Source organism: Thalassophryne amazonica, chromosome 20, assembly GCF_902500255.1.
Source record: "Thalassophryne amazonica chromosome 20, fThaAma1.1, whole genome shotgun sequence".
Taxonomy (NCBI): domain Eukaryota; kingdom Metazoa; phylum Chordata; class Actinopteri; order Batrachoidiformes; family Batrachoididae; genus Thalassophryne; species Thalassophryne amazonica.
In genome coordinates, this window is record NC_047122.1 from 48,938,878 (window position 1) to 48,966,019 (window position 27,142).

General features: G+C 43.8%; 1 protein-coding gene across 1 annotated transcript in view; it reads left to right on the plus strand.

Annotated features, from left to right (window-relative positions):
• gabbr2 (gamma-aminobutyric acid (GABA) B receptor, 2) overlaps positions 1-27,142 on the plus strand; it is a 488,893-nt gene that overhangs the window by 361,951 nt on the left and 99,800 nt on the right. The window contains 1 exon segment of the mRNA XM_034160116.1: positions 4,372-4,494. Within this exon segment, the coding sequence (XP_034016007.1) occupies positions 4,372-4,494 (123 nt within the window).

A 27,142-nucleotide genomic window follows, 5' to 3' on the forward strand; every position in this document is an offset into this window, starting at 1 on the left:
AGATTCCAATTTGTTCATGTAAATGGGGAATCTTCTTCACAGACTAAGGTTAATTATGGAGTTCCACAAGGTTCTGTGCTAGGACCAATTTTATTCACTTTATACATGTTTCCCTTAGGCAGTATTATTAGACAGCATTGCTTAAATTTTCATTGTTACGCAGATGATACCCAGCTTTATCTATCCATGAAGCCAGAGGACACACACCAATTAGCTAAACTGCAGGATTGTCTTACAGACATAAAGACATGGATGACCTCTAATTTCCTGCTTTTAAACTCAGATAAAACTGAAGTTATTGTACTTGGCCCCACAAATCTTAGAAACATGGTGTCTAACCAGATCCTTACTCTGGATGGCATTACCCTGACCTCTAGTAATACTGTGAGAAATCTTGGAGTCATTTTTGATCAGGATATGTCATTCAATGCGCATATTAAACAAATATGTAGGACTGCTTTTTTGCATTTGCGCAATATCTCTAAAATTAGAAAGGTCTTGTCTCAGAGTGATGCTGAAAAACTAATTCATGCATGTATTTCCTCTAGGCTGGACTATTGTAATTCATTATTATCAGGTTGACCTAAAAGTTTCCTGAAAAGCCTTCAGTTAATTCAAAATGCTGCAGCTAGAGTACTGACAGGGACTAGAAGGAGAGAGCATATCTCACCCATATTGGCCTCTCTTCATTGGCTTCCTGTTAATTCTAGAATAGAATTTAAAATTCTTCTTCTTACTTATAAGGTTTTGAATAATCAGGTCCCATCTTATCTTATGGACCTCATAGTACAATATCACCCCAATAGAGCGCTTCACTCTCAGACTGCAGGCTTACTTGTAGTTCCTAGGGTTTGTAAGAGTAGAATGGGAGGCAGAGCCTTCAGCTTTCAGGCTCCTCTCCTGTGGAACCAGCTCCCAATTCAGATCAGGGAGACAGACACCCTCTCTACTTTTAAGATTAGGCTTAAAACTTTCCTTTTTGCTAAAGCTTATAGTTAGGGCTGGATCAGGTGACCCTGAACCATCCCTTAGTTATGCTGCTATAGACTTAGACTGCTGGGGGGTTCCCATGATGCACTGAGTGTTTCTTTCTCTTTTTGCTCTGTATGCACCACTCTGCATTTAATCATTAGTGATTGATCTCTGCTCCCCTCCACAGCATGTCTTTTTCCTGGTTCTCTCCCTCAGCCCCAACCAGTCCCAGCAGAAGACTGCCCCTCCCTGAGCCTGGTTCTGGTGGAGGTTTCTTCCTGTTAAAAGGGAGTTTTTCCTTCCAACTGTTGCCAAGTGCTTGCTCACAGGGGGTCGTTTTGACCGTTGGGGTTTTTCCGTAATTATTGTATGGCCTTGCCTTACAATATAAAGCGCCTTGGGGCAACTGTTTGTTGTGATTTGGCGCTATATAAATAAAATTGACTTGATTTGATTTGATTTGAATTTTGATAAAACACACGAATGAGCAAATTTACAGTTGAAATCTCACTGAATTGGTACTTACTGCACGTTAGTGGATGTCGCCAAATGTGGGCTGAATGTCACACAGACTGGTAACAAAAATAGGGCCAAAAGTCACAAGTAGTCTGCATACATATTGCACGAGTCCCACTGGAATGCCGCACGGCACTCTCGCAAATGTCAAGCACCACTCGTGCAGCTGAAATTACGACATGTTTGTGAAGAAAGTGCTCAGGATAGCTGTGTGCTGCTCTTATGCTGCTATTATGTAAAAATAGGCTGTGGAAATACTCCAGACTGTATCCAAAGAAGGGAAAGCCATGTAAATAAAATAAATATATAACACAATGCTAAAATACCCTCGGCCATATGAGCACATAATCAATAAAAGAGTGCGTAGATAGAATGTGACTTTTTCACCACTTAGCATAGGTCAGCGTTAGCCATCTTTGAACTCGTCCAAGGTCTGTGTCCCAAGAATGCTCCCTGTGAATTTGAAGACCCTGGCAGTAATAGGACTGGAGTTATGTTGCGCACAGACAGATGTTGTTGCAGCTCGTCATTATTGCCCCTGCTGGATCCACTCTCCTCTCCTCCCAAGACTGACCAGTACACGTTGCTCCACTGGTCGGGCTCCGAGATCCTCTCAAAGCGTCCCTCGATGCGCAGGAACGGCATGCATCTTTTGATTTGATTTATTCGGCAATAAGATACATATATGTAAAATAAACAATTCAGCATACAAAATTGCTGAGAAAAACACACACAAAATCTGGATCGCATGGGTCGTGTTCCTCCTCTTCCACTGGACAGGATTCGTCCTGCCCGCTGTGTGTGTAAATATAGATATCACACCCTCCTCCACGTGGATTGCGTGCAGGTGCTTTGGCCTCACTGGAGTGATAGTGGCTCTTGGTGCCTTGAAATTGCTGCCAAACACAATCAGCAGTGGAGCAAACACAAGTGTGCACAGTCTTTTCTATAAACAGTGATGTGCATCATTCAGTCCTTCACAGACTCGTTCCTCCATCTTCTCTCCCACACACACACTGTGAGAGCGCAGATTGTAAATCGGGGATGTATTCGATACCAGTTCCACTTTGCGGGATGCGATTCACACTCCCTCACTTCTTAAAGAGCTCAGTGCCAGACAGTGCACAGGGATAGCTGTCCATCAATACTGTACATGCACAAACAAGCACCAGCACAGTAACCGTGCACAAACATTTGCATCTTTTGAGGCTGTGAATTACATTAATGCCAAAAATAATAACAATAATAATAATAATTTCACAGTATTTCTTGAATGCTGATGGATCCGGAGTTGTTGATGTGCTCGTACAATCAATCTGATGAGCATTTGCCACATTAATTTATCACAGCCATGCATGGTAGTGCATGTGAGGGTGCTTTTTTGGGGACTTTCTATCTGTCTGTTTGTCTTTGAGCAAATTAACTTGAGTTTTAATCTGGTAAGGACCCAACTAGGTGGAATGATTGAGGATCAGCCAAGGATACAGTGATATGATATAGATAAAAATCAGTTAAAAGACAGTTTCACAGGCCAAGCTAAAAATTTGGTACCAATTTGGTACCAGTATATAGGAAATATTTAACATGTTTGTCCAAATCAGGGGTGCTGAACATAGCAGGGGCCCATGAATGACCGAAGTCCAGAGAGGCCCCTAATACAATTATAATACGGACAAAAAAAATATGAGGGGTGGCCCAGTAAAATTTCTTTTCATGGGGTGTGAGACCCCAGCTGGTCTCACGGCAAGTCGTGATTCAGTAAAAAGTGCAGATCAGCCTGCTCTGTCATGCCTTCTTTGTCATTTGCTCACCACTTACGTAAGCTCTACGACATACTCACAGGACTTTTCAGATGGGTAAATGCCCAAAAGGTCCTCAGAGATTCCTACAAGGGGACAAGAGAAACGACTTTGGACATTAAATATCCTAACTGCTTTGATGGTCAAAAACAGCAGTGCCTGTTGATGGAGTCCACGGGAACCACAGCGTCTTCTGGCAGTACTGTACAATAATTCTACATAATGATGATTTGTAAATGTTATATCCTGGTTGTTGTGGTGATCTTGTTCAAGTTCTGCAGATAAATGCAATAATTGTAGTGTTAAAATGCAGACAAGTGCCTTTCGTTATATCAGTTTGTTGATGAGATCAGCTCACGCTGCTCACCGCTGTCTGACACCACCCTAGTTTGTGTTTCGAAGATACTCCCGTGTGTTTCAGATGTGTTAACATTTTATATTAAGGCCAATTATGTATGTAGGAGAGGTGGGAGTGAGCGTATCATATTTATGGCCTGTTAACCATCAAATAATTTTCCTTTAAAAACAAAAAAAAAAAACAGCTGCTGTGCCTCACTTTTTATATATAGTCCTAAAGTATTTTAGTGCCACGACAAGAAAAACTTTCACTTGTCTGTTTTAGTTCAGTACCAGCGCCATCAAAAGACAGCAGTTCAAAAAACTACGGCCTCAGCCTGAGCGCAGTTGTGGATGGCGAGCTGAGAGAGACCACACCGCTGCGTCTGTACTGTGTGATACCTTCCACACACAGCCCAGCCTGTGCTCCCTGACCTTTTCTTTGATCCGAGCTTCCACACAGTCAAATGCTATTATAAATAAAGATCACAAACGGGGTCACGGCTTTCATCCCTCTAAAGTTCACTGTACAAAAAAGGAGCTTTGGAAGTTGACAGAGCTCGTATTACTTCCCACTTTCCCCGGTTCTAGGTAACAATGAATTATTGGCTTTGTTATCGACACAAATGTCAATCATTGAGCAGATTTTGCTCCTCGGCCACATGTGGAACAGAACGGTTGTATTGAACGTGAAGCCAAATGAGGAATTAGGCTAATGCAAGCGTCTCATCTTTCTTTCTCCACTCAGATCATAAAGGACCAGAAGCTGCTGATTATCGTGGGTGGAATGCTGTTAATCGACTTATGCATCCTCATTTGCTGGCAGATTGTGGATCCACTTAAGAGGACTGTGGAGGAATACAGCTTAGAGGTCAGTGTGCACGCGCAATTTCATAGAAAGGTCCTTTCTTTGCTTTTTCTTCGACGTCTTGATTGTTCTTTTGTTGACGATGAAACACTATTTGCCTTAATCAGGAGATCCTGGTGAATTCCACACCACGTATTTTGACTTTGAGTAACCGAAGTCTCCACCTCAGACTGCAGCAGGAGTGTCTTTGCTGTGTTTGTTATTTTTAGGTCAGGATATGAGCCATTGCCGCCTACTGTGCTGATCCCATGGCCGGATATTTTCCAACTTGGAAATGAGACTTTGGCAAAGCCTGCTGGAAAAGAGGCAGTTGGCATTATGTTCTCTTTTGCTGGAGAGGGGGCACAGTGCAGAGGAGAAATGTGGTGTGCCGCTCTGCGATTGGTGAAAGTGGGCTCAGATTGTCGGAGATTGGTTCGGCATTCGACTACTTGTTAGTCCAGTTGGCTAGAATGAGCATAGGATCGGCATCAGGGGTTCAAGAAGTGTTAAGTGTGTTTTTCAGAGGCAGATGACATATTTGCATGTTGTCAGTAGTATTAAGGGAATGCAGACTGTGAGTAAGCAACTACATTTATTTTGTCACAGGAATGAAACTGTAAAAATGTGCTTTACTCCACAGAACTGCAGTTTTCTATACAGGTGTCTTTTTGTACAACAAATGTTTCTTATATGTTATATTCCAATTCTAAGGTGGAACTATGCCAGTATACTATGGTATATCTAAATATCTAAAAGGGAGAGTAAAATAGGAGAGTAGAATAGAGTAGAGTAGAGCCACTTAGGTGCCTTGTCTTGAGAACCAGGGATGGTAGGTTGAAAAGCTTTTTTATCCCATGGGAACTCTCCCTACCCACCCAAGCAGCTCAAGAAAAAGGTATATATAATATAATAAATAATAAGACATAAGATGGATAAGACATCACAGGAGAAGATTGTAGTATAGGTAATTTAGTATGTAGACTAGTAGTAAAATCAAATATAGTTAGTAGGCTAAGCTATAGAAGCAGAAGCTATGAGTGTGTGAGTGTACTGGTATCTATCTAAAGTAACTTTGTTAGCATACTATAGGAAGATAAAAGTATAATCATTATGCTATCAGATGGAAACCTAAGAACTTAGGTACTATATGTTGATATCTTTAAAGGAACACATAAACTGATGAATCATTAAAAATCTACACCATGTAAAATAGAATTGTAAATGGGGAAAATAAGCTAGTTGTAGTAGAAGAAATTAGCCGTGAATTAGAAATTAGCCGTGAATAAGCCAACCGTGTTAGCAAACTAACACGATAAACAAAAACGGTAATTAGTGTATAAAGTATAATAGCGTAGTTAAACCTACAGTAATGGTATTAACAAATACATATAAAATAAATGTGGGCAAAAGTATGAATTAATGTGGGTTATCAAACACAAAAGAACCAACTATTTTGTAAGCTACAATGAACGTTGCTAAGGCCGGCTAGATAAGCTAATGTTAGCTGTTAGGTATAACTAATTGTACTCCACTCCTCCAATATTTCCTGAAATATAATAATGTTAAAAAGGGGGGAACAAGAAAAAGTATAGCGTGTAGAAATGTATTTGGAGACATAAGTACATATGAATGAATACATGGGTCAAATACGCGAGTCAGTGATATGGTATTAACTGTACACATGAAAAAATTTAGTTTATTGATCTCTTCATTTGAGAGTGTCAGTTTATGTGTCCAGCTCCTCAATCTTTGGGCGCGTTGCCCTTTTCAACTGCAGGAGCTCATTGTTTTCTCAATCTATTTAGCTGTTAAACAAAAAGATGGGCTCAAATTAGGCCAAGGGGAACAAAAGCAATGCGATGGTAAAATGGTTTGCAGAGTTCAGACAATAATTGGCAGTGGGATTGTTTTAAGTATAAAAACAAAATTGTTAGCAGTGAATTGTACTGCAGCTGGATATTTATGTGCAACTGCATAAGCGTACTTCTCAATTTGTACTCTTGTCTGTATTCATAGCCCTGGTTTCACTGGTGGAACTACACTCCATGTGTAGGCCCAAATGCCCAGGATTCCACAAATATCCCAGTATTCCACAGCATGAAGGTGATGTGAGTCTATGACTCCCCCTGGACTGAATTACAATACAGCACAGGTTACATCCTCAGCTATGCCTGGCAGGGGTAGCAACTGAAACATTTCTCAGCAGGAGCAATTTTTCTGATTAAGGCAACCCATTCAGTAAATTAAGCAAGACAATCGTATCAGTTTGTTGTTGCCTGATTAACACTCTGGATTCATCTGGCGCGTTTCTGCGTAAAAGTCACTTGACTGAATTAAGCAGTCATCCCATCAAAGACTCTGAGTCTGCATTTCAATGTGAGTTGAAAGTGCAGACTTCAAACTATATACCAGTTTTTTTAATTTTCTTGATAGGCCCAGTAAAACCTGAATCATGTTTAATAAATTTTGACATGTTTTTTCCTGAATGTTATGGTCATTTTTGGTGCGCATTTTTGTAGAAACCCGCACCAAATGGGACTTCTACTTCTGTGTCGGCTCTCCCTCGCTACAGCAGTTGCAGGAAAAAAAATCCTGACTTCCCCTTTACTGTTTGTGGAAAATGCACTACCTAAACAAATCGAAATCCTGCCCACAATTGAATTGAGTTCATCCAAAGAGCCATTTTCTGAGTGTATGCAGTTACTGTACATCCTTGTAAGCTAGTCTAAGACTCTAGGACAGCAGCCAGGAGGGTATTGTGAGGGGTAATAACCAGTGAGTGTTTTGAGTCTTAGTGCCCCCTGGGGGTCATGGACTGGCATGCCTGGACTGAGGCAGAGACTTATAGTGCCTGCCAAACCTGCCTATTTAAAGCATCAACACCCATGGAATCTCCTGGAGCTTAGTGGAGACAATGCTGTAGGCCACCCAAGACACCAGAAGGCAACACAATAATCAGAAATGAGGTAAGAAGGGGTGCTCAGGGACATGGAAGCACTGTAAACACAATATCACAGGGGGAAAAACATGTAGTCTATTTGTTATTTTGATGATGTTGCCTTGTTTCCATAATGGTTGACTTGTGGAGGGATAGTAGATCCTGTGAGACCAGCTCTGATAATTGAAGCTGAGTGAAAAGCCCATTAGTTACCCACTTTCCTGTGGTTTGTCACAACATGCTAGTCCACCTCTCCCCTGTGACATCCCTCTTTCTATCTGGCTGTTGCCTTATTTTTCTCAGTGTCTTTCTCACTCTCTGTGTATGTCCCTGGCACACTGTGGAAGAGTGGGAGTGATACTGACCTCGGGTTCACAGAGCTGTTGCTACCTGCTTTTCCGAAGAGTATGCAGTATGACAGAATGATGTTATTGAACTGTCACCGTAGCTGCTAGTCCGCCGCATTCGTTGTTTGCACTATGGCACAGGAGAGTTTCCTTATTGACTCGGATTCAACAAGGGCGCCTGCACGTCGTTTATAGGAGTAGTAGTTGATGGTCTGGGTTTCGGGTAATTATCAGACAGTTGTGTGTGGAAGAGACACACAAGTGTGTAAAACGGTGGCCTTAGTGGTCATGTATGCTACAAAGACACATCACGGCTTTAAGTGGATAACTGTCTATAGTGGAGATTTTGTGCCCATGCTGTTCAAAACAGATTTACCCAGCGAGAATGTGGACAAAGTCAAGCCTCTGCACGTGAAACATTACCATGGATCCAGCAAGCTAATCGTAATGAGCTACCATTAGCAAAACTAGGGCATCCCCCTTTTGCATCCTTTGTTAGCATCAGCAAAAAGATGAAACTGATGAGGCTTAGAATAGATCCTTGTGGAATGCTTCATAAAACATGACTGATTGAATTTTCTCCCAAATAAAAGTAAAAAAGGCCCAGAGTTCATGTAATGGATGAAGTCTGCGAGTTACATTTAATGGCCATACTTTAAGCTTGCAGTTTTAATTACAGTATGTAGATGATGTTCCTTCACCAGGAAAGATGTGACCTTGGCATTGTTCATAACCACTCTGAACCAATCCTGGGCTCTGAGCTGCAACTGACTATGCATTGCCACATAAAAGAAAAATGTTGCAATTCCATAAAAACTTGCTTTACCCATATGAACATGATAACAATACACAGGTCGAATCTTAGAATTCTAGTTTAACACATATCCAAAATAATGGCTGAGGTAATCAAATGCAACATATGTCTACATAAATAAATAAAAGTGCATAAAAGTGCACATAATAAATTTAATATTGATGTGAATCATGCATTAAATTCATGTACTGGACATGGAAATATAGACCTGGAATGGACATGTGCACCTCAATCTATTAGCATCGCTAAACACAGGGCGGCGCCATTGCTAAGGGTGGAGATGTGCAGATCATAAATAATAAGCTGACCACTTTTTTCGCACTAGCATCACAATTTCTTAACGGATTTTAGTCAATCTAGGCTTGTTTTAAAGCCCTTTGAAAGCTCTTTCCAATGAACCTATGCATGTGTGGGTGAAAAAAAACTTTATGTAAAATGCAGAAATTTGGGGAAATTATGACAAACTGTGCTGCTTTTCTTGCTCTATTGTCGCTATTTGTTAACAGATTTTAATATTTGTTTTAAAGCCCTTAATTGCTCTTTCCAATGAACCCATACATGCCTGGGTAGAAAAAAAAATGTTTTATGTAAAGTGTGGAAATTTGAGGGAAATATGCTATTCTGTACATTTACTGTGATGTTTTTTTCTGTCATCATAATTCTCGATAGGTTTTTATAAATGAAGCCTTGTAAGTTGTATTCAAGCTGATTAAAAGCTCTAATGAACCCACACATGCCTGGATAAAAAATCCTTATGTATTAAAATATAAATCTGAAGTATGCCTTGCCATTGTGGTCATTTACCTTGCTGCTTTTTCCACTGTAATATTATTGCTAGTCTTTTAATAACAACAACATATATATGATTTTTACTAACATTTTATTACAAGTAGATATAAAACCATTAAAATTTAAATGCCGCCTGTGACCACCATGTACATATCATATTAAACAACAACTGCAAGTATATATATATATATATATATATATATATATATATATATATATATATATATATATATATATATATATATATATATATATATATATAAACATTTTTGTTTCTATATTTGTACGTACAATGGGGTTTTAGGGCCACATTGAATTTCTTTTTTTTTTTTGGACTTCGAGAATAAAGTCATAATATTACGAGAATAAAGTCATAATATTACAAGAAAAAAGTCATAATATTATGAGAATAAAGTCGAAATATTATATTATGACTTTATTCTCTTAAATTACGAATTTATTCTCATAATATTACGACTTTATTCTTGTAAAATTGCGACTTTATTCTCATAAACGTACGACTTTATTCTCGTAAAATTACGACTTTATTCTCATAATATTACGACTTTATTCTTGAAGTCTTAAAATTGCAACTTTATTCTTGTAATATTACGACTTTATTCTCGTAATATTACGACTTTATTCTCGATAAAATAAAATAAGTGATTATTTGCTTGTGTTCTTGATTTTGTTGCACCAAGATATTATTTCTTTCTTTCAATTAACAAATTAATTACTGTCCTATAAATGATGCATTAACAGTGGTTCATGTCTGTTTCTGGAGGCACTCACCTACGTGCCACTTTACTTCTTGATCACTCCATCAGGTTTGCATAAGTGGGTGTGTCTTTTGTATTTCTGTTTGATGAAACCGAGGGGCTGCTTTGCCATTCTAAGAAGTTCTTTGCTAACCAGGCACAGTGCACAGTCCTGAAAGTTTATGTGCAAACAAGATTCAGAGATTTGGTGGATTACATCACAATTCAAACTTTGTTTAAAGCAAAAAGCCAAGCATTACCGAAACATGTCCAGAATCTGTTCAGATTGAGGGAATCCGGTTGCAGTTTACGAGGTTGTGCATTTTTTAAGAAATCACTAGTAAGAACAAATGCAAAGGCTTTTTGTGTGTCTGTGATTGGGGTGAAGAAATGGAATGAATGTCCGACAGAGATTAGAATGTGTGGTACTTTAGTATTTTTCAAGAGATTATTTAAAAAAGAATATTATAACAAAGTATTACAGTGAAGAAAATATGATTTGAATTATAGGTATTGTTTAATTATGGACAAATATATGCATATATGTGTGTGTGTGTGGAGACATGTATGTATCCTTGCGTTTGTGTGAGTGTATGAATATGTGAGTCTGTGTCTGCATAGTGATATGTGTTTACGAGTCGGTGAGTATGAGTGAATATAACTGTTGGGCGTGATAAGATCTGCTTCAACCCACTCCCTTTCAGACACATGAGGTTTGTTTTTTGGTTAATATTATTGTTATTTTGTTATAATGTTATATTGGTTTGTTCATTGTTTTTGTTAAATTGTTATATTATTAACACGTGTGCCGAATAAATAAACTCACTCATTCAAGATTAAAGGGGGTCATCGTCAAAATTTGACTTTTCTACTTCTTTCATTTTTTTTCCTCAATCCTTCCAGTGCAAACATACGCTGCATTTTTTTTTTTTTTCTTTTTTCAGAAAGCTTTTGGCAGCTGGGCCAATTCTGGCTGCTGTCAGAATGATTTAGGAATGCTGAAAAAGATGTTAAATAATAGTGAGCAATTAGATCCATTCTCGTCTCATCTTCAACCGCTTATCCGGGATCGGGATCAGGTCGCGGACCCCAGACTTCCCTTTCCTGGGGCACATTGACCACCTCTGACTGGGGGATCCCGAGGTGTTCCCAGACCAGTGTGGAGATATAATCTCTCCACCTAGCCCTGGGTCTTCCCCAGGGTCTCCTCCCAGATGGATGTACCTCCTTAGGGATCCCTAGACACTAGATTCATGCATGGACTTTGTATATCTGTCTGTGTGTCTACACGTACAATCATTTCCTCTGTTGTGGTCACGGTTCATTAGCATTCTGCTGCATCCTGCAAACTCTACTCACGTCCCTCATCTCGTCTTCTATTTCTTCCACTCCCTTCTCTGTCATTTTCAAAGTTGCCGCAAGCGTCGGCAGGAATGCGGGCGGGTGGGCTGCTAAAGGATATTGCAGTGTGGCATCACCATAGCAACAACCACGGTTTCTGACATCCGTAACATTGTTGAACCGTCAGACAAAAATAGAGGGTTTCGGGATGACGACACATTCAGAGCCCAGCTGTAGAAATGAATACTGACAGCAGAAAAGTGGTTAAAAATCATAACACAAATGTATTAAGTGTACATGAATACACAAACAAGAAAGACAATTAGGAGCCATCACAGTTTTACCTCAGCTGCCTAATTTTAGAATAAACATAATAATAATTTATTTCCGTAAGCAGCTGAAAATGAATGAATGAATGAGTGTTTTCATTATTATTGATATTGATATTGTTAATTAATTTCTTTGTTTATGTAGCATTTTATCTTGGAAAAATTTACGAAGTGCTCAGCAAAATCAAACATTTATTCATCATTCCCCTCTTTTACTCCCACCTGTACAAAGTTATGCTACATTCACATGTTGTTGATAGAAAGACCATCATACTTGTTGTTATAGTAGATTAATGTCATTTGCAGTGGCAGGCACTAAATGAAGACGTGAGACATCGTCATTTCTCTATTTTAATGAGATAAACAGTTGCTTAATTGGTGTTACATCAAGTTGTGAACATGTCGTCGACATAAAAATCAGACCCCCCTGCCTTCACTGCACATGCGTCATTTCAGAGCGTCAGCAGAAATTCACCAATTATCGCCTTGTTTCTGCTTAACACTGCACTCCAGTCACCAACGATCTCAGCGACAGATATCTGAAGCTTGTGTACAGCAATCATTTACACATGAATTCAGCGTTATTTCATAATAAAAGACGGGGGGGGGGGGGGCGCAATCAGAGCGCCACAGCAGCACGCCTGAGTCTGACTCTCTGAGTCTGACTCGCTACACCCAAAGTGATCAAAGGGAATAATGTGACTATTAAACATCAGATGACAAAGTAAAACCTCTTAAATTATTCTAAAATCAGTCTTAAGCAGAAACAAGGCCGTTTTAAGTGGAAACGAGGCAATAATCGGTGAATTGCTGCTGACACTCCGATATGACGCGCAGTGAAGGCAGCGCAGACAGATTTTTAGGGGGGGACCAATTTTTAGGGGGAACCGTTTGGTCAACAACACCGGGCCTTCACCTCTGGTTATCTTGAAGTGAATGCTGGCGGGACCAAGGTGGCTAAGAATCCACCAGTCTCCAGGAAACAAAGAAACCCTTTTTCCGAATTTGTCCAAGTGGTGTGTCTGCTCAAGAGGACTCAGCACCAAAGACTGCCAGGTAAAATGCATCTTTGGGGAATTAGCTGAGGTACACTAAATTATAACCCGGCCAGTTACAATGCAGTTAGCCAACTGTGACAGGATGTTTAGCTTTTTGTCCACGTTTATCAATTTTTCATGTTAATTTAGCAAGTCACTCTTGTGCATTAATTTTCTCAGGCAAAGTTGCATCTTTTTCAAAAAGTAATGCATCTTTTTCAAATGCAATATAGTACACACTAAATTCCTGATAGATTTCTAGTGATCTGATTCTGGTTTGATGGTTGCTTCATTGAGTAACAGCAGAATAATTTTAAGACTTATAAACAGGCACAAACTGTGCTTTCTAAAGGTAAAATGAGTAACTCATTCGGTTATGAAACCGTTGCAGAGCAGGGAGCCTTCTCTTGTCTGCACTTGCAGCCTGCAGAAAAACCACCACAGACAGCAATAACTCTTTGTGTCACTTGAGGTCAGGTACATTTGGGTATAGAAAACTGCAAGTATCAATTTTTGCAGTGCAATTAGTGCAACCTGATTATGTTTCCTCGCTATAAATCCATTACCTCAAACCCACAGTTTTCCCTTCCACATTTGTATTCCACCTGTAAAATGTTTTGTCGGCAGATTTATGTTACCAGCCTCTTTTCAATTTGTAGACCCCTTCTTCCCTCATGTTCCCTTCACTCTCTATCCTTCTGCTGCGTTTCCTCATTCAGCCAGCTCCCACCCCGTGGGAGAGTGTTGAAAAAGAAAATAAAATTGAAAAACATGTTTGAGATGGTAGCACAGGAGCTGATACTCCGACGGAGCTGGAACATTCCTTTTTCTTCTTCTTCCTGCATTCTTTTCCTTTGTCATTTCGGTTCCTCTCCCTCTCCGATTGTGATTTATCCTGGCTAATTTTACTCATTGCTCTTTTCCTCTCAATTCACCATCTCCTGCTCAGCTAGTTTTACAGTTCTGTGCAGCCACGTCAAAGGAAGAGAAAAGCAGGTAGATATTCGACTGTGCTCACATGGGTCACAATGAGGCTGACAGACATAAGTTAACATACACCTTTAAAAAAACTTGATGAAATGGAATATGTACAGTCAGGGGAAACAGAGGGTTTTGGGTTCCAGACCACCCCTGCCCACTGTCTATGTAACATGCAGTTGCCTCAGGAAGGGCATCCGAATGAAGGCCAGCTGGTGTGGTGGTGTAGTTTTGGTGGTGATGCAAGTGCTTGGTGCACTTTCCAACAAAAAAGGTCCCTGGTTTGAGCCCACTCATGCCCTGTTCTCATGGCAGAGCATCTGGAGTCAAACCTGTGCCAAATCAACGTATGCATCAGACACATTGTCGCTTTAAACAGCAAGAAACATTCCAGAAAGGGATGAAATTACTTTTAAAATTAATAATTGGCATACTCAGGGCTTAACTTGGTTGCATTTCAGGGACTATCTGAAGAAGGCACTCCTTTTTGTACTTCAGAGCAGGAAAAGCATATCACTGTAAACCTGAACAAGTGAGCAGAACTCAAAAAATATTGAGGCAATTGTAAAGGGGTTATTGTGCAGGTTGTGAGGAGCGAACTCAGAAGACTCAAAAACTGACAGGAAATGGACTTCGGATTATAGATGTTGTATTGAAAGATGCCTTCACTAAACAGAAAGTTGCTACAACCAGCTTGCAAGCTGATCACACAGCGCTCTGCCTGCCTCTTCCGCCTAACCTCACCTCTGCACCCAGACACCCACCTTTCAGCGTCGATCAGTCAAGTTATGTGATTGGTTGAAAAATGTTGCATTTGACATTTATATAGGGTGACTGCTTGCATTGTATTATCTAAGACGGTATGTGTAAAAGTAAAACTGTGTTTTGTCTATGTAGCGTGGTAAGCAAAAGAACAGTATGCATCATGGCGTTCCAGAGGAGATATGAAGTTATCGAGTAGATGAGAACATGGCCATGAGACATACTGCCACAAAACCTTTGAGTTCATAAACTTATAAGTCAATTGTTCCAAGAATGTAAAAGTTTTGATTATATGCTACTTGTACCCAGTGATGCCGGTAACGCGTTACTCTAATCTAACCACTTTTTTTAGTAACAAGTAATGTAACATATTAATCTTTCCAAATCATTAATCAGATTAAAGTTATTTCTCCAAGTCACTGTGCGTTACTATTATTTTTGGATTGTGGGTCGATAGCAGCATTAATCTTGGTCCGTGGGCAGGGGGTCGGGGTTCGACTGAACTGCCCACTGTAAGTGAGCTGTGAGCTTTTCATCCATGGTTTTCTGCAGCAGCTGCGACTCGTCCTCACCGCTTAAAGCACAGTGACAACAGCACACCTGCACTGAGCTTTACAAAGACATTTTTATGCTTTTTTCTCCTTTATTTAGAATTCTGAGCTGAGCCACTCCGTATCTGCTCACTAAAAACAGCTGATCCTCCGCGACGCGTCAACAACTAACACTATTTTCCACTCAAATGCACCTAAACTCTCTTTCTGAGGACCACATGATGTGAGAATGCAATAAAACCTTCTTACCTGTAAATCTGGTCATGTTTTCTGCAAAAATAAATGTTATCCATTCTTTGCGCTCAAATGCCAAAGCAGGGGCAAATCCAGAGGGAATGGGGGCGTGGGGCAATTATGTGCTCACCCCCCACAACACCCCTAGATTAAAGGTCCAGTTTTGAAGCCTTTTTTTTACTACAACTACTAATACTACTTATAATAATAATAATTTCGACAAGTAAAATGTTTAGAGAGAATTTAAATGTTAGAAAAATGTTAGAAAGAATTTAATGGTTACATTTATAAACAATGTAGGTTAGAAATTGCAAGTTTTACTGTTACAGTGCTGTCAACAGTTAAATATGAGGTCAAGAAAGAGGTTTTTATTTTACTTTTTATAAAACAAGTATTTATTTTCATTGAAGTCAAGAAAAGGTGACTATAAAGTGAGTTTTGTCAAAACAAGTATTGTCATGTTGAGGTGGCAGAGGGTTGTTGTCGGCAGCTGGGGAAAGTAACTAAAAAAGTAACTAGTAATCTAACTTAGTTACTTTTACAGTTGAGTAATCAGTAAAGTAACTAAGTTACTTTTTCAAGGAGGAATCAGTAATCAGTAACTGGATTACTTTTTTAAAGTAACTGTGGCAACACTGCTTGTACCTCATGATTACAAGCGAAGTGTGCAACGCATCTGCGCATGCGTGGGTCAAACGGGGGCAAAAATCCCAGCTACCACACTCACACTGCTCCCATTGAATTTCGTATACAATAGCATTAGCAGACTGTAAAAGTTAAGGCTTTTACAGGGATTGTTTCAAAGGCTTTAAGCCTTAAGCGACGCATACAATAATGACAGGGGCGCATTGTGCTGTTTTCAAATGCTCGAACGGAATTTATAGGCTTGAAAGTTGGCTGAAAACACACGATTGCAAAGCTCTGCCGAGTCCAAAGACGGAAAGAAGAAGAAATGTGGTCGTAAACCGTTCATTCTACACAATTTCGCCACAGAAAAGAAAGATCCAGACGGACGTAAAAGACGGATTAAAATTGTAAGTTTCTTGCACACATTTATTTTGTCAATATCCTGAAACTGTGCCGCCATTTTCGTGCATCGGCTTATGACTGTAATGTTGCACCATGAATGACGTGGCGCGTAATATTGTAAAATTGACATGTTCTATAAACAAACTGCATGCATGCACATATCATTGTATGTCTGTCAACTTATCAAAACAAACCTGACACCAAAGAAGTTATATGCGAGACCCACCTTCATTGTCGTCATTATGAAGCCGGCAGAGTAGCGATTTCTCATCCCTGCTTAGCAAATATTCTGCAATATTCAGTTTCAGTCTCTGGACTTCGTCGATCCATCCGTCAGTTGCCTTCAAGGGGTCAGAAATTTGTTTGTCTCAAACTATCAACAAGGACTGGTCATTTTCGACAGCGGCTCTCTCTTCCTCCTTTGTTGGCACTTCTGTAACGATGCAGCACACACAAGCACAGCCAGCTCTTCTTTCCGCTTCTGTCCACTGCCGTACGTAGTCCTGGTTGCAACAGGCAATCTGCGGAGCTTACAAAAACACTTTAAATCATCAACTTTCCAGCGGTTGAAATTATCCAAATCACAGCACTCCTCTCTGCTTTCCACCGCCATAGCTTGTGGGTTGGTAGTCGAACAATTTAGCCTACCCATAATGCACCACGTGGCCTGAGATGCGCACTTCGCTTATTAAATTAAAGGGTTCCTGAAGTAAAATAAGTCCCTTCAGCTGCACCCTTGTTTTTTACCGCAGCAGATCCGAGGTGGATGCATGTTGATTTGGCACAAGTTTTACACCGGATGCCCTTCCTGACACAACTCCACATTACATGGAGAAATGTGGCAGAGGTGGAGTTTGAACCGGAAACCTGTTGTACCAAAACCAAGCACACTAACCTCTTGGCCACCACTCCTGCAAAAGCGTTCATTAAGCCAACTCAGATATTTTCCTATATAATTACTTAATTCTTTTAAGTTGTGCTTAAGTTACACTTTGGAGTTTTGCTTACTTAATATAAAATTAGTTCAAGTCAATCAAACTTGAAATATTTTAAGTAAGTAGAATGTTTTCTTAAAACTTTGCATTGAGTCATTATCTATCAAACTACCTATGTTTCCTGAAAGCAACATCATGTGAGACCTGTTTGCTCTGCTGTCACTCACAATTCCACGCCCCTCTCAATCGAAGCCACGCCCTCCCACGCCAGAACGGGGCCAAAAGTTTGAAACTGAAAAAATAAGATCTGAAAGTAAAACAAAAGTCTGAAGGTAAAAAAAAAAAAAAAAAGAAATATGAAACCAAAAAGGTACGATTTGATTCTGAAAAATTTAATCCTGCTACTGATGAAAATGACACATCACATGTTAAAATATATTTCAGAGTAAAAAATGAAAATAAATGATTTGATCATAATAATTACAGATCTGAATCAAAAGTATATTTAAACTGAAAAATTTATATCTTACACTTATTTTTATTTTAATAATACTTTTTAAATGGTTAGAAAATTCGAGAACAAACATTGAATTTTCAGTTTCAAAATTGATTTTTTTCAGGCTTTTTTTTTTCAGATTACAAAACTTTTGGCCTGGATTTAGCTCCATACACAACAACATGCAAACATAAAGCATGTATTCCAAGAGCAAAGTCATGTGCAGCATTATTCAGGATGGACTAAGAGTGTGCTGCTTTCACAGGCTGTGCAGCTCTTTTGTTGCGATTGAGGCACTGAGGCAGAGATCCTTTTGCCTTTTCAAAGTAAACTGGGTCATTAAGGGATATCCACCTCCAACCCTCTCCTTTTCTCTTCGGCAACCTCCTGAGGGAGGAAAGAGGGAGTGACACAACTGAGGGCACAAGTTGAGTAATTTGCATATTTCTTTATGAATTGTACGGTGCTGTGTTGCAAACGTTGTCTTTGCTGATAATCCATATTGTCACCTTATCCATAAGGTCTTAGGCTGCAATCAGGGCATGTCTTGAATCTGCAAAGTTCACAGAATATTCCACAAGGTCAAGCACCTTTAAACCTTTCCTCACCAGCAAGGGCACCTAAGCCACTGGTTTCCACTCCTCTACCTAACGCCCAGTCTGTGCAATCATTGAATAGCCAGAACACATCACTGATGAATGCCAGAAGTCAGTGCGAAGAAGTCAAGAGAATCTGATCCTTCTCCTCACAGCAATCACAGTATACCTGTGTATCAACCACCTATGATGCCCAGCACCTTGGTGAGGGTTTCTGTCAGTTCTCAGGAAGTCTCAGGCAAAAACTCAGCCACCCAATGCTTTGTGAAATTCAACATAGGCTGCAAAGAAACACTGCCCATATCTGCACATGCACAACTAGAATGCAGGCAAAGGTGGACTTCTTGGGTGTGAAGCCAGCCAGCAAGGAGGATTTGAAATATGGGCTTCAGTGAAATCCATCACAAGTCATTTTAGGTCTAAAAGTTGCTGATAGAGGGGTAGTGTCTCCATGCACAAACACACAGTTGCGACACTTTGAAAGCTCTATATGGTAAATGGGCTGCGTTTATGTTGATGCATGATTTATATCAGATGCTCAAAGCGCTTTACAATAATGCCTCACATTCACCCCAATATGAGGGTGCTGTCATACAAGGTACTCACTACACACTGGGAACAACTAGGGGATTAAGGATCGTGCCCAAGGGCCCTTAGTGATTTTCCCGTCAGGCTGGGATTTGAACCGAGGATCCTCTGGTCTCAAGCCCAACACTTAACCACTAGACCATCACCTCCCCCTCTGGTGTATTTCACTCTAAACAATAGATTTTAGACCGTAAGACAAGAAGTAAGCTCTATATAGGCCATGAGGTCTGTTGGTGCAAGTGCTTATCCCGAATTTTTTAGTGTGAAGTGTATGAGACTCTACGACTCCACCTGAATGACACAATAGATATCCAGACACGATATCTGACTCAGAAACGATAGTCTGATGCAGGTTACTTCCCCAGCCAAGGCCGGTGTCGCAGACCGAACGGTTGACCCCCCCTAAAAATTGTTCCACCCTGCCTTTATCACACATGCGTCATTTTGGACCACAGCAGCTTGTCTGAGATGGGCTCTCTTCACCCAAAGCGATCAAATGGATTAATGGGATTATTAACCATGAGATGATAAAGGTAAAACCTCTTCAATCATTCTAAAGTCAGTTTTAAGTAGAAACAAGGCGATAATCAGTGACGTTTTGAAATAACAGAGGCGCCGTGAACGCACCAGCTAGCAGCTCATGCGACACCGGTACCCATTTACAACTGGGTGGACTGGACGTCTTTCCAAGGACACAGAAAGGCAGCATGACTGGGATTCAGACCCACGTCTCCATACCGGCAGATCAGCTCTTCATCCACTTTATCTGCTCTAATGTTAGAGGAAAAATGGTGAAATGGAAATTCTTAAAACATTTTGTTGTACCTTCAAAAATTTTTTAATATTTTAGCCTTTTTTCTACATTCTAAGTGTTGTGTGTGTGGGCCGCCAGAAGAGGAGGTACTGCTGGCCCACCACCAGTGGGCGCCCTGCCTGAAGTGCGGGCTTCAGGCACGAGAGGGTGCTGCCGCCACGGACACAGCCGGGGGTGACAGCTGTCACTCATTATCTCTTGACAGCTGTCACCCATCTACTCAACATCATCTCACTCCATAAAAACCAGACGTCATCTCCACCTCACTGCCGAGATATCGTGCTTCATTGGAGGTAATATCCTCAGCCATTTGTGTTACTTATAAGCTGTATATTATGAGTGTTTGCAGGAGTACCGGTCCCTTTTCCTGTGGAGGCTGAGTGAGTGCAGGACGGCACTCTTTTCCTCTGAGGGATCACTGTACATTCATCAGCGTATTGAGTGAGAGGTGGAGGTGGCATTCCCACCGTTGTTGTTACTGGGTGTGCACACACCTACACTTGACTGTCTTTGTACTCGCCAGCAGTATCAGATCCGACAGTCGGGGACGGTGATCACCTGGGAATTCGGGACTTGGCGGCTCCAGTCTTCACCAGGTTCGGTGGTGGCGGAAATCGTGTGGTTCCGGCTCTTCTCAGGACAGACGTCTTCTATCCTCGAGCCTGCCCACACGTCACCTTTGTGATTTGACTGTAATTATATTCTGAGATTGTCTGTATTTCGTTGTGCACATTTCACAACATTAAATTGTTACTTTTTGGCTCATCTATTGACCGTTCATTTGCGCCCCCTGTTGTGGGTCCGTGTCACTACACTTTCCCAACAGGATATCTCGGCCAGCGTCATGGACTCCGAGGGGCGTCACCCGGCTGTTGAACGACCAATGGGAGAGCAGGGAGCGCAGGCGTCTGCAGGAGGCGTGATTGGTGAGCTGCAGCACATTCTCACTGCCTTTACGGCTCGGTTGGATCAAATGACCGAGCAAAACATCCTCCTGAACCGCAGGGTGGAGGCTCTCTCTGCGCAGGTGGCGGCGAGCGCTCAGGGCGCTGCTGCAGCTCCTCCTCCTGCCGAGCCTGTGCAGGATATGAACGTTCCAGTGGTGGTTCAACAACCCCTCCCACCATCCCCTGAAGCATACATAAGCCCTCCTGAGCCGTACGGAGGTTGTGTGGAGACGTGCGCGGACTTTCTCATGCAGTGTTCGCTCATCTTCGCACAATGGCCCGTCATGTACGTGTCAGATGCTAGTAAAATAGCTTATGTGATTGCTCTGCTTCGGGGTAAGGCACGCGCCTGGGCTACGGCGCTCTGGGAACAGAACTCACGGTTGTTATCAGCATACACTGGGTTTGTGGGGGAGTTCAGAACAGTGTTTGATCACCCTAACAGAGGAGAGACCGCTTCAACAATGCTGCTGTCAATGCGACAGGGGCGCCGGTGTGCAGCCGAATATGCAGTCGACTTCCGCATCGCGGCTGCGAGGTCCGGTTGGAATAACGTTGCGCTCCGCGCCGCCTTCATAAACGGACTGTCGTTGGTCCTGAAGGAGCATCTGGTAGCTAAGGAGGAACCGCGGGATTTAGATGGGCTTATCGATCTCGTTATACGGTTAGACAATCGGTTGGAGGAACGCCGTCGGGAGCGAGGCAAAGGACGTGGCCGGATACGCGCCGTCCCTCTCCCTTCCGGGTTCGAAAAGGGGCCGCCCTCCCCACGCTCCACAGCCGCAGCGCTCTGTGGGGCAACAGCTCCCCCTGCTGACGTTGTTAGGGAAACGCACAGGGCCAAAATGAGGAGGCTGATCCGCGGGGAGTGTTTTCTCTGCAGCTCAAAGGAGCACACACAGAAAAACTGCCCCAAACGGCCACAACAACAACCGCCCTCAGAGACTGGGCTAAGGGGGGGTCAAAACATTCACGTGAGACACACACAGATTGCCACACGACTCCCAGTTACAATCCTGAGCGGGGATTTAACCCTTCAAGCCCCAGCACTGGTGGACACGGGGTCAGAAGGGAATTTGCTAGACAGCAGATGGGCAAGGGAGGTAGGGCTCCCTCTGGTGGCACTTCCTTCGCCATTGCAGGTGCGGGCACTAGATGGCACCCTCCTCCCTTTAATCACACACAAGACACAACCAGTAACTCTGGTGGTGTCTGGAAACCATCGGGAGGAGATTGAGTTTTTTGTAACTCCTTCTACCTCCCGTGTGATTTTGGGCTTCCCATGGATGTTGAAGCACAATCCCCGGATTGATTGGCCGTCTCGGGTGGTGGTTCAGTGGAGCGAAACCTGCCATCGGGTGTGTTTAGGATCCTCGGTTCCTCCCGGTTTACAGGCTAAGGAGGAGGTCAAAGTCCTTCCCAATCTGACGGCAGTGCCGGTTGAGTACCACGATCTTGCTGACGTCTTCAGCAAGGATCTGGCACTCACCCTTCCCCCGCACCGTCCGTATGATTGTGCCATTGATTTGGTTCCAGGCGCTGAGTTCCTGTCCAGCAGGCTGTACAACCTCTCACGACCTGAGCACGAATCAATGGAGACCTACATCCGGGACTCATTAGCTGCCGGGCTGATCCGGAACTCCATCTCCCTGATGGGGGCAGGTTTCTTTTTTGTGGGCAAGAAAGATGGCGGACTCCGTCCATGCATTGATTACAGGGGGCTGAATGAGATTACGGTTCGCAACCGATACCCGTTGCCGTTGTTGGATTCCGTGTTCACCCCCCTGCATGGAGCCAAAATCTTTACTAAGCTGGATCTTAGAAATGCGTATCACCTGGTTCGGATCCGGAAGGGAGACGAATGGAAGGCGGCATTTAACACCCCGTTAGGTCACTTTGAGTACCTGGTCATGCCGTTCGGCCTCACCAACGCCCCCGCGATGTTCCAAGCCTTGGTTAACGACGTCTTGCGGGACTTCCTGCACCGATTCGTCTTCGTATATCTGGACGATATTCTCATCTTTTCTCCGGATCCTGAGACCCATGTCCAGCATGTACGTCAGGTCCTGCAGCGGTTATTAGAGAACCGACTGTTTGTGAAGGGCGAGAAGTGCGAGTTTCACCGCACGTCTTTGTCCTTCCTGGGGTTTATCATCTCCTCTAACTCCGTCGCCCCTGATCTGGCCAAGGTTGCGGCGGTGAGAGATTGGCCCCAACCAACAAGCCGTAGGAAGCTGCAACAGTTCCTCGGCTTCGCTAATTTCTATAGGAGGTTCATTAAGGGCTACAGTCAGGTAGTTAGCCCCCTGACAGCCCTGACCTCTCCAAAAGTCCCCTTCACCTGGTCGGATTGGTGCGAAGCCGCGTTCAAGGAGTTGAAACGACGGTTCTCTACTGCGCCAGTTTTGGTGCAGCCCGACCCTAGCCGCCAGTTCGTGGTTGAAGTGGACGCCTCTGACTCAGGGATAGGAGCCGTGCTATCCCAGAGCGGAGAGACCGATAAGGTTCTTCACCCGTGTGCCTACTTTTCACGCAGGTTGACCCCGGCTGAACGGAACTATGACGTCGGCAATCGGGAACTTCTGGCAGTGAAAGAGGCCCTTGAGGAGTGGCGACATCTGTTGGAGGGAGCGTCTGTGCCGTTCACGGTTTTCACTGACCATCGGAACCTGGAGTATATCAGGACCGCCAAGCGGCTGAACCCCAGGCAAGCCCGCTGGTCACTCTTCTTCGGGCGTTTTGACTTCCGGATCACCTATCGCCCCGGGACCAAGAACCAGAGGTCGGATGCCTTGTCCCGGGTACACGAAGAGGAGGTCAAGACTGCACTGTCGGATCCACCGGAGCCCATCCTGCCTGAGTCCACTATCGTGGCCACCCTCACCTGGGACGTGGAGAAGATCGTCCGGGAGGCCCTGGCACGGAGCCCGGACCCAGGAACAGGTCCGAAGAACCGGATGTACATCCCACCAGAGGCCAGAGCTGCAGTCTTGGACTTCTGTCACGGTTCCAAGCTCTCCTGTCATCCAGGGGTGCGAAGGACCGTGGCAGTTGTCCGGCAGCGCTTCTGGTGGGCGTCTATGGAGGCCGACGTCCGGGAGTACATCCAGGCCTGCACCACCTGTGCCAGGGGCAAGGCAGACCATAAAAGGTCCCAAGGACTTCTCCAGCCATTACCTGTGCCTCATTGCCCCTGGTCCCACATCGGCCTAGATTTCGTCACGGGCCTCCCGCCGTCCCAGGGCAACACCACCATCTTCACGATAGTGGACCGATTCTCCAAGGCGGCCCACTTCGTGGCCCTCCCGAAGCTCCCAACAGCCCAGGAGACAACAGACCTCCTGGTCCACCACGTCGTCCGTCTGCATGGGATACCCACCGACATCGTCTCAGATCATGGTCCCCAGTTCTCCTCACACGTCTGGAGGAGCTTCTGCCGGGAACTGGGGGCTACTGTGAACCTCTCGTCTGGGTATCATCCGCAGACCAATGGACAGGCAGAACGGGCCAATCAGGAATTGGAGCAAGCTCTATGCTGTGTGACGTCTGCACACCCGATGGCCTGGAGTAAGCATCTGGCCTGGATCGAGTATGCGCATAACAGCCAGGTGTCCTCTGCCACCGGCCTCTCCCCATTTGAGGTGTGTTTGGGGTATCAGCCCCCGTTGTTTCCCGTGGTGGAGGGAGAGGTCGGTGTGCCCTCGGTCCAGGCCCACCTGCAGAAGTGCCGTCGGGTGTGGCGCTCCGCCCGTTCTGCCTTGTTGAAGGCCCGGACGAGGGCAAAGACCCATGCAGACCGCCGGCGATCCCCGGCCCCTGCTTACCAGCCCGGGCAGGAGGTGTGGCTTTCCACAAAGGACATCCCCCTCCAGGTGGACTCCCCGAAACTTCAGGACAGATATATCGGACCATTCAAGATCCTCAAAGTCCTCAGTCCTCCTGAAGCTCCAACTCCCGGCTTCACTGCGGATCCATCCGGTTTTTCACGTGTCACGAATCAAGCCTCACCACACCTCACCCCTCTGTGCTCCCGGACCGGCGCCGCCTCCTGCTCAGATCATCGACGGGGAGCCGGCTTGGACGGTGCGCCGGCTCCTGGACGTCCGTCGGATGGGTCGGGGGTTCCAGTACTTGGTGGACTGGGAGGGGTATGGACCTGAAGAACGCTCCTGGGTGAAGAGGAGCTTCATCCTGGATCCGGCCCTCCTGGCCGACTTGTACCACCGTCACCCGAACAAGCCTGGTCGGGCGCCAGGAGGTGCCCATTGAGGGGGGGGTCCTGTTGTGTGTGTGGGCCGCCAGAAAAGGAGGTACTGCTGGCCCACCACTAGTGGGCGCCCTGCCTGAAGTGCGGGCTTCAGGCACGAGAGGGCGCTGCCGCCACGGACACAGCCGGGGGTGACAGCTGTCACTCATTATCTCTTGACAGCTGTCACCCATCTACTCAACATCATCTCACTCCATAAAAACCAGACGTCATCTCCACCTCATTGCCGAGATATCGTACTTCATTGGATGTAATATCCTCAGCCATTTGTGTTACTTATAAGCTGTATATTGTGAGTGTTTGCAGGAGTACCGGTCCCTCTTCCTCTGGAGGCTGAGTGAGTGCAGGACGGCACTCTTTTCCTCTGAGGGATCACTGTACATTCATCAGCGTATTGAGTGAGAGGTGGAGGTGGCATTCCCACCATTGTTGTTACTGGGTGTGCACACACCTACACTTGACTGTCTTTGCTCTCGCCAGCAGTATCAGATCCGACAGTCGGGGACGGTGATCACCTGGGAATTCGGGACTTGGCGGCTCCAGTCTTCACCAGGTTCGGTGGCGGCGGAAATCGTGGTTCCGGCTCTTCTCAGGACAGACGTCTTCTATCCTCGAGCCTGCCCACACGTCACCTTTGTGATTTGACTGTAATTATATTCTGAGATTGTCTGTATTTCGTTGTGCACATTTCACAACATTAAATTGTTACTTTTTGGCTCATCTATTGACCGTTCATTTGCGCCCCCTGTTGTGGGTCCGTGTCACTACACTTTCCCAACACTAAGGCAATCTAGGAAGAATACAGACTCTCTAGTGATCATTTTTAATATGCACTTTTTATTTTAAACACTGGAAATCTTCTAATTCTGCATGCAGCAGCTTTTGTTTATGCAAGACCTTTCCCATATTTTGTCTCATCTTTGGTCAGTGGTTGGGACGGGGGACAGGGATGAGGGTTCCCTACACCCTAACAACACCCTGACCCCCCACTCCCTTAGCCTTCAGTTAGCACAAGGACCAATGTAGCTGATTTGTTATTTTTCAAGTTAAATAGTTAATACAATTTCAAAGTGACATTTAATCTCAGGTTACATTTCATATCTTGGAAGCAGCTCATCCCTGTATTTTCAAAGAGAATTCCAACGCGGACATCTCGACACAAAAGTTTCAGTTTACACAAGATTTCATCATTTTCACGGAGGATATTTACGCAGTTTGTTTTGTTGAGCTTTTGCAAAGCGCTGGCATTTGGCACGAGGATCAGCGGCGATGTGAGTGTGCGTCATCTGCCAGCGCTGTCACAGGTGCGCTGCTGTTGACACATTAGCTGGTAGATTGAACACACGTTTGTGCATTGTTGAGCCTGTTCAAGTGAAACAACAGTGCTGAAATGGAAGCGTGTGACAATATCGTTCACCTGCACCGCATCTGTGTGATCCTGCCCCCCATCATCCCCTCAGTCTTTTCTATGTTGAATTACCCTCAGTGTAAACCACCGCCTCATCTCTCTCTCACTCTTTTTTTTTACTCTTTTTTCTTTTTGAGCTGTTTTTCCTTTCACATTCCCGGACTACAGTTGCTAGGCAACAGCTGATTGTGCATGAGGGGTATTCAGCTGGCCAATAAGAAGCTTTCCAAATGAGAAGCAGTGTCAGGAGTTCCCACAGTTGTTTCTGCACACGTCACATGCGTTATAGGTGCACGCACATGCACACATGTACCCACCAGATATTTGTTTGTTAGACTGACAGGTAAATATTCTTACACTGTATGCTGGTGCACATGCATGCATGCATGCATGGAATTATTACATTGATTCATTTCAATTCAGTTTATTTACATAGCGACAAATCACAGGATCAGTCACCCCAAGGCGCTTCATTTTCTTTTCTGTTCTCTATCTCTGCTCCGACCTTAAAGTCTCAGCTTCACCAGGCTGTAAATTCTTCAAATTAAGATTTGGATTAGCCATGGCCACCCTGGAGGCAGTGTGGTTTTTACTGCTGCAGCCTTCAACTCCTCAAGCTAGGCGGTGCAGGCCCTCCTGCTGCAGCCTTCACCCACTTTGCCTCAATTCAGATGACGGACTGATTCACGTTTGGTGCACATAAACAATATC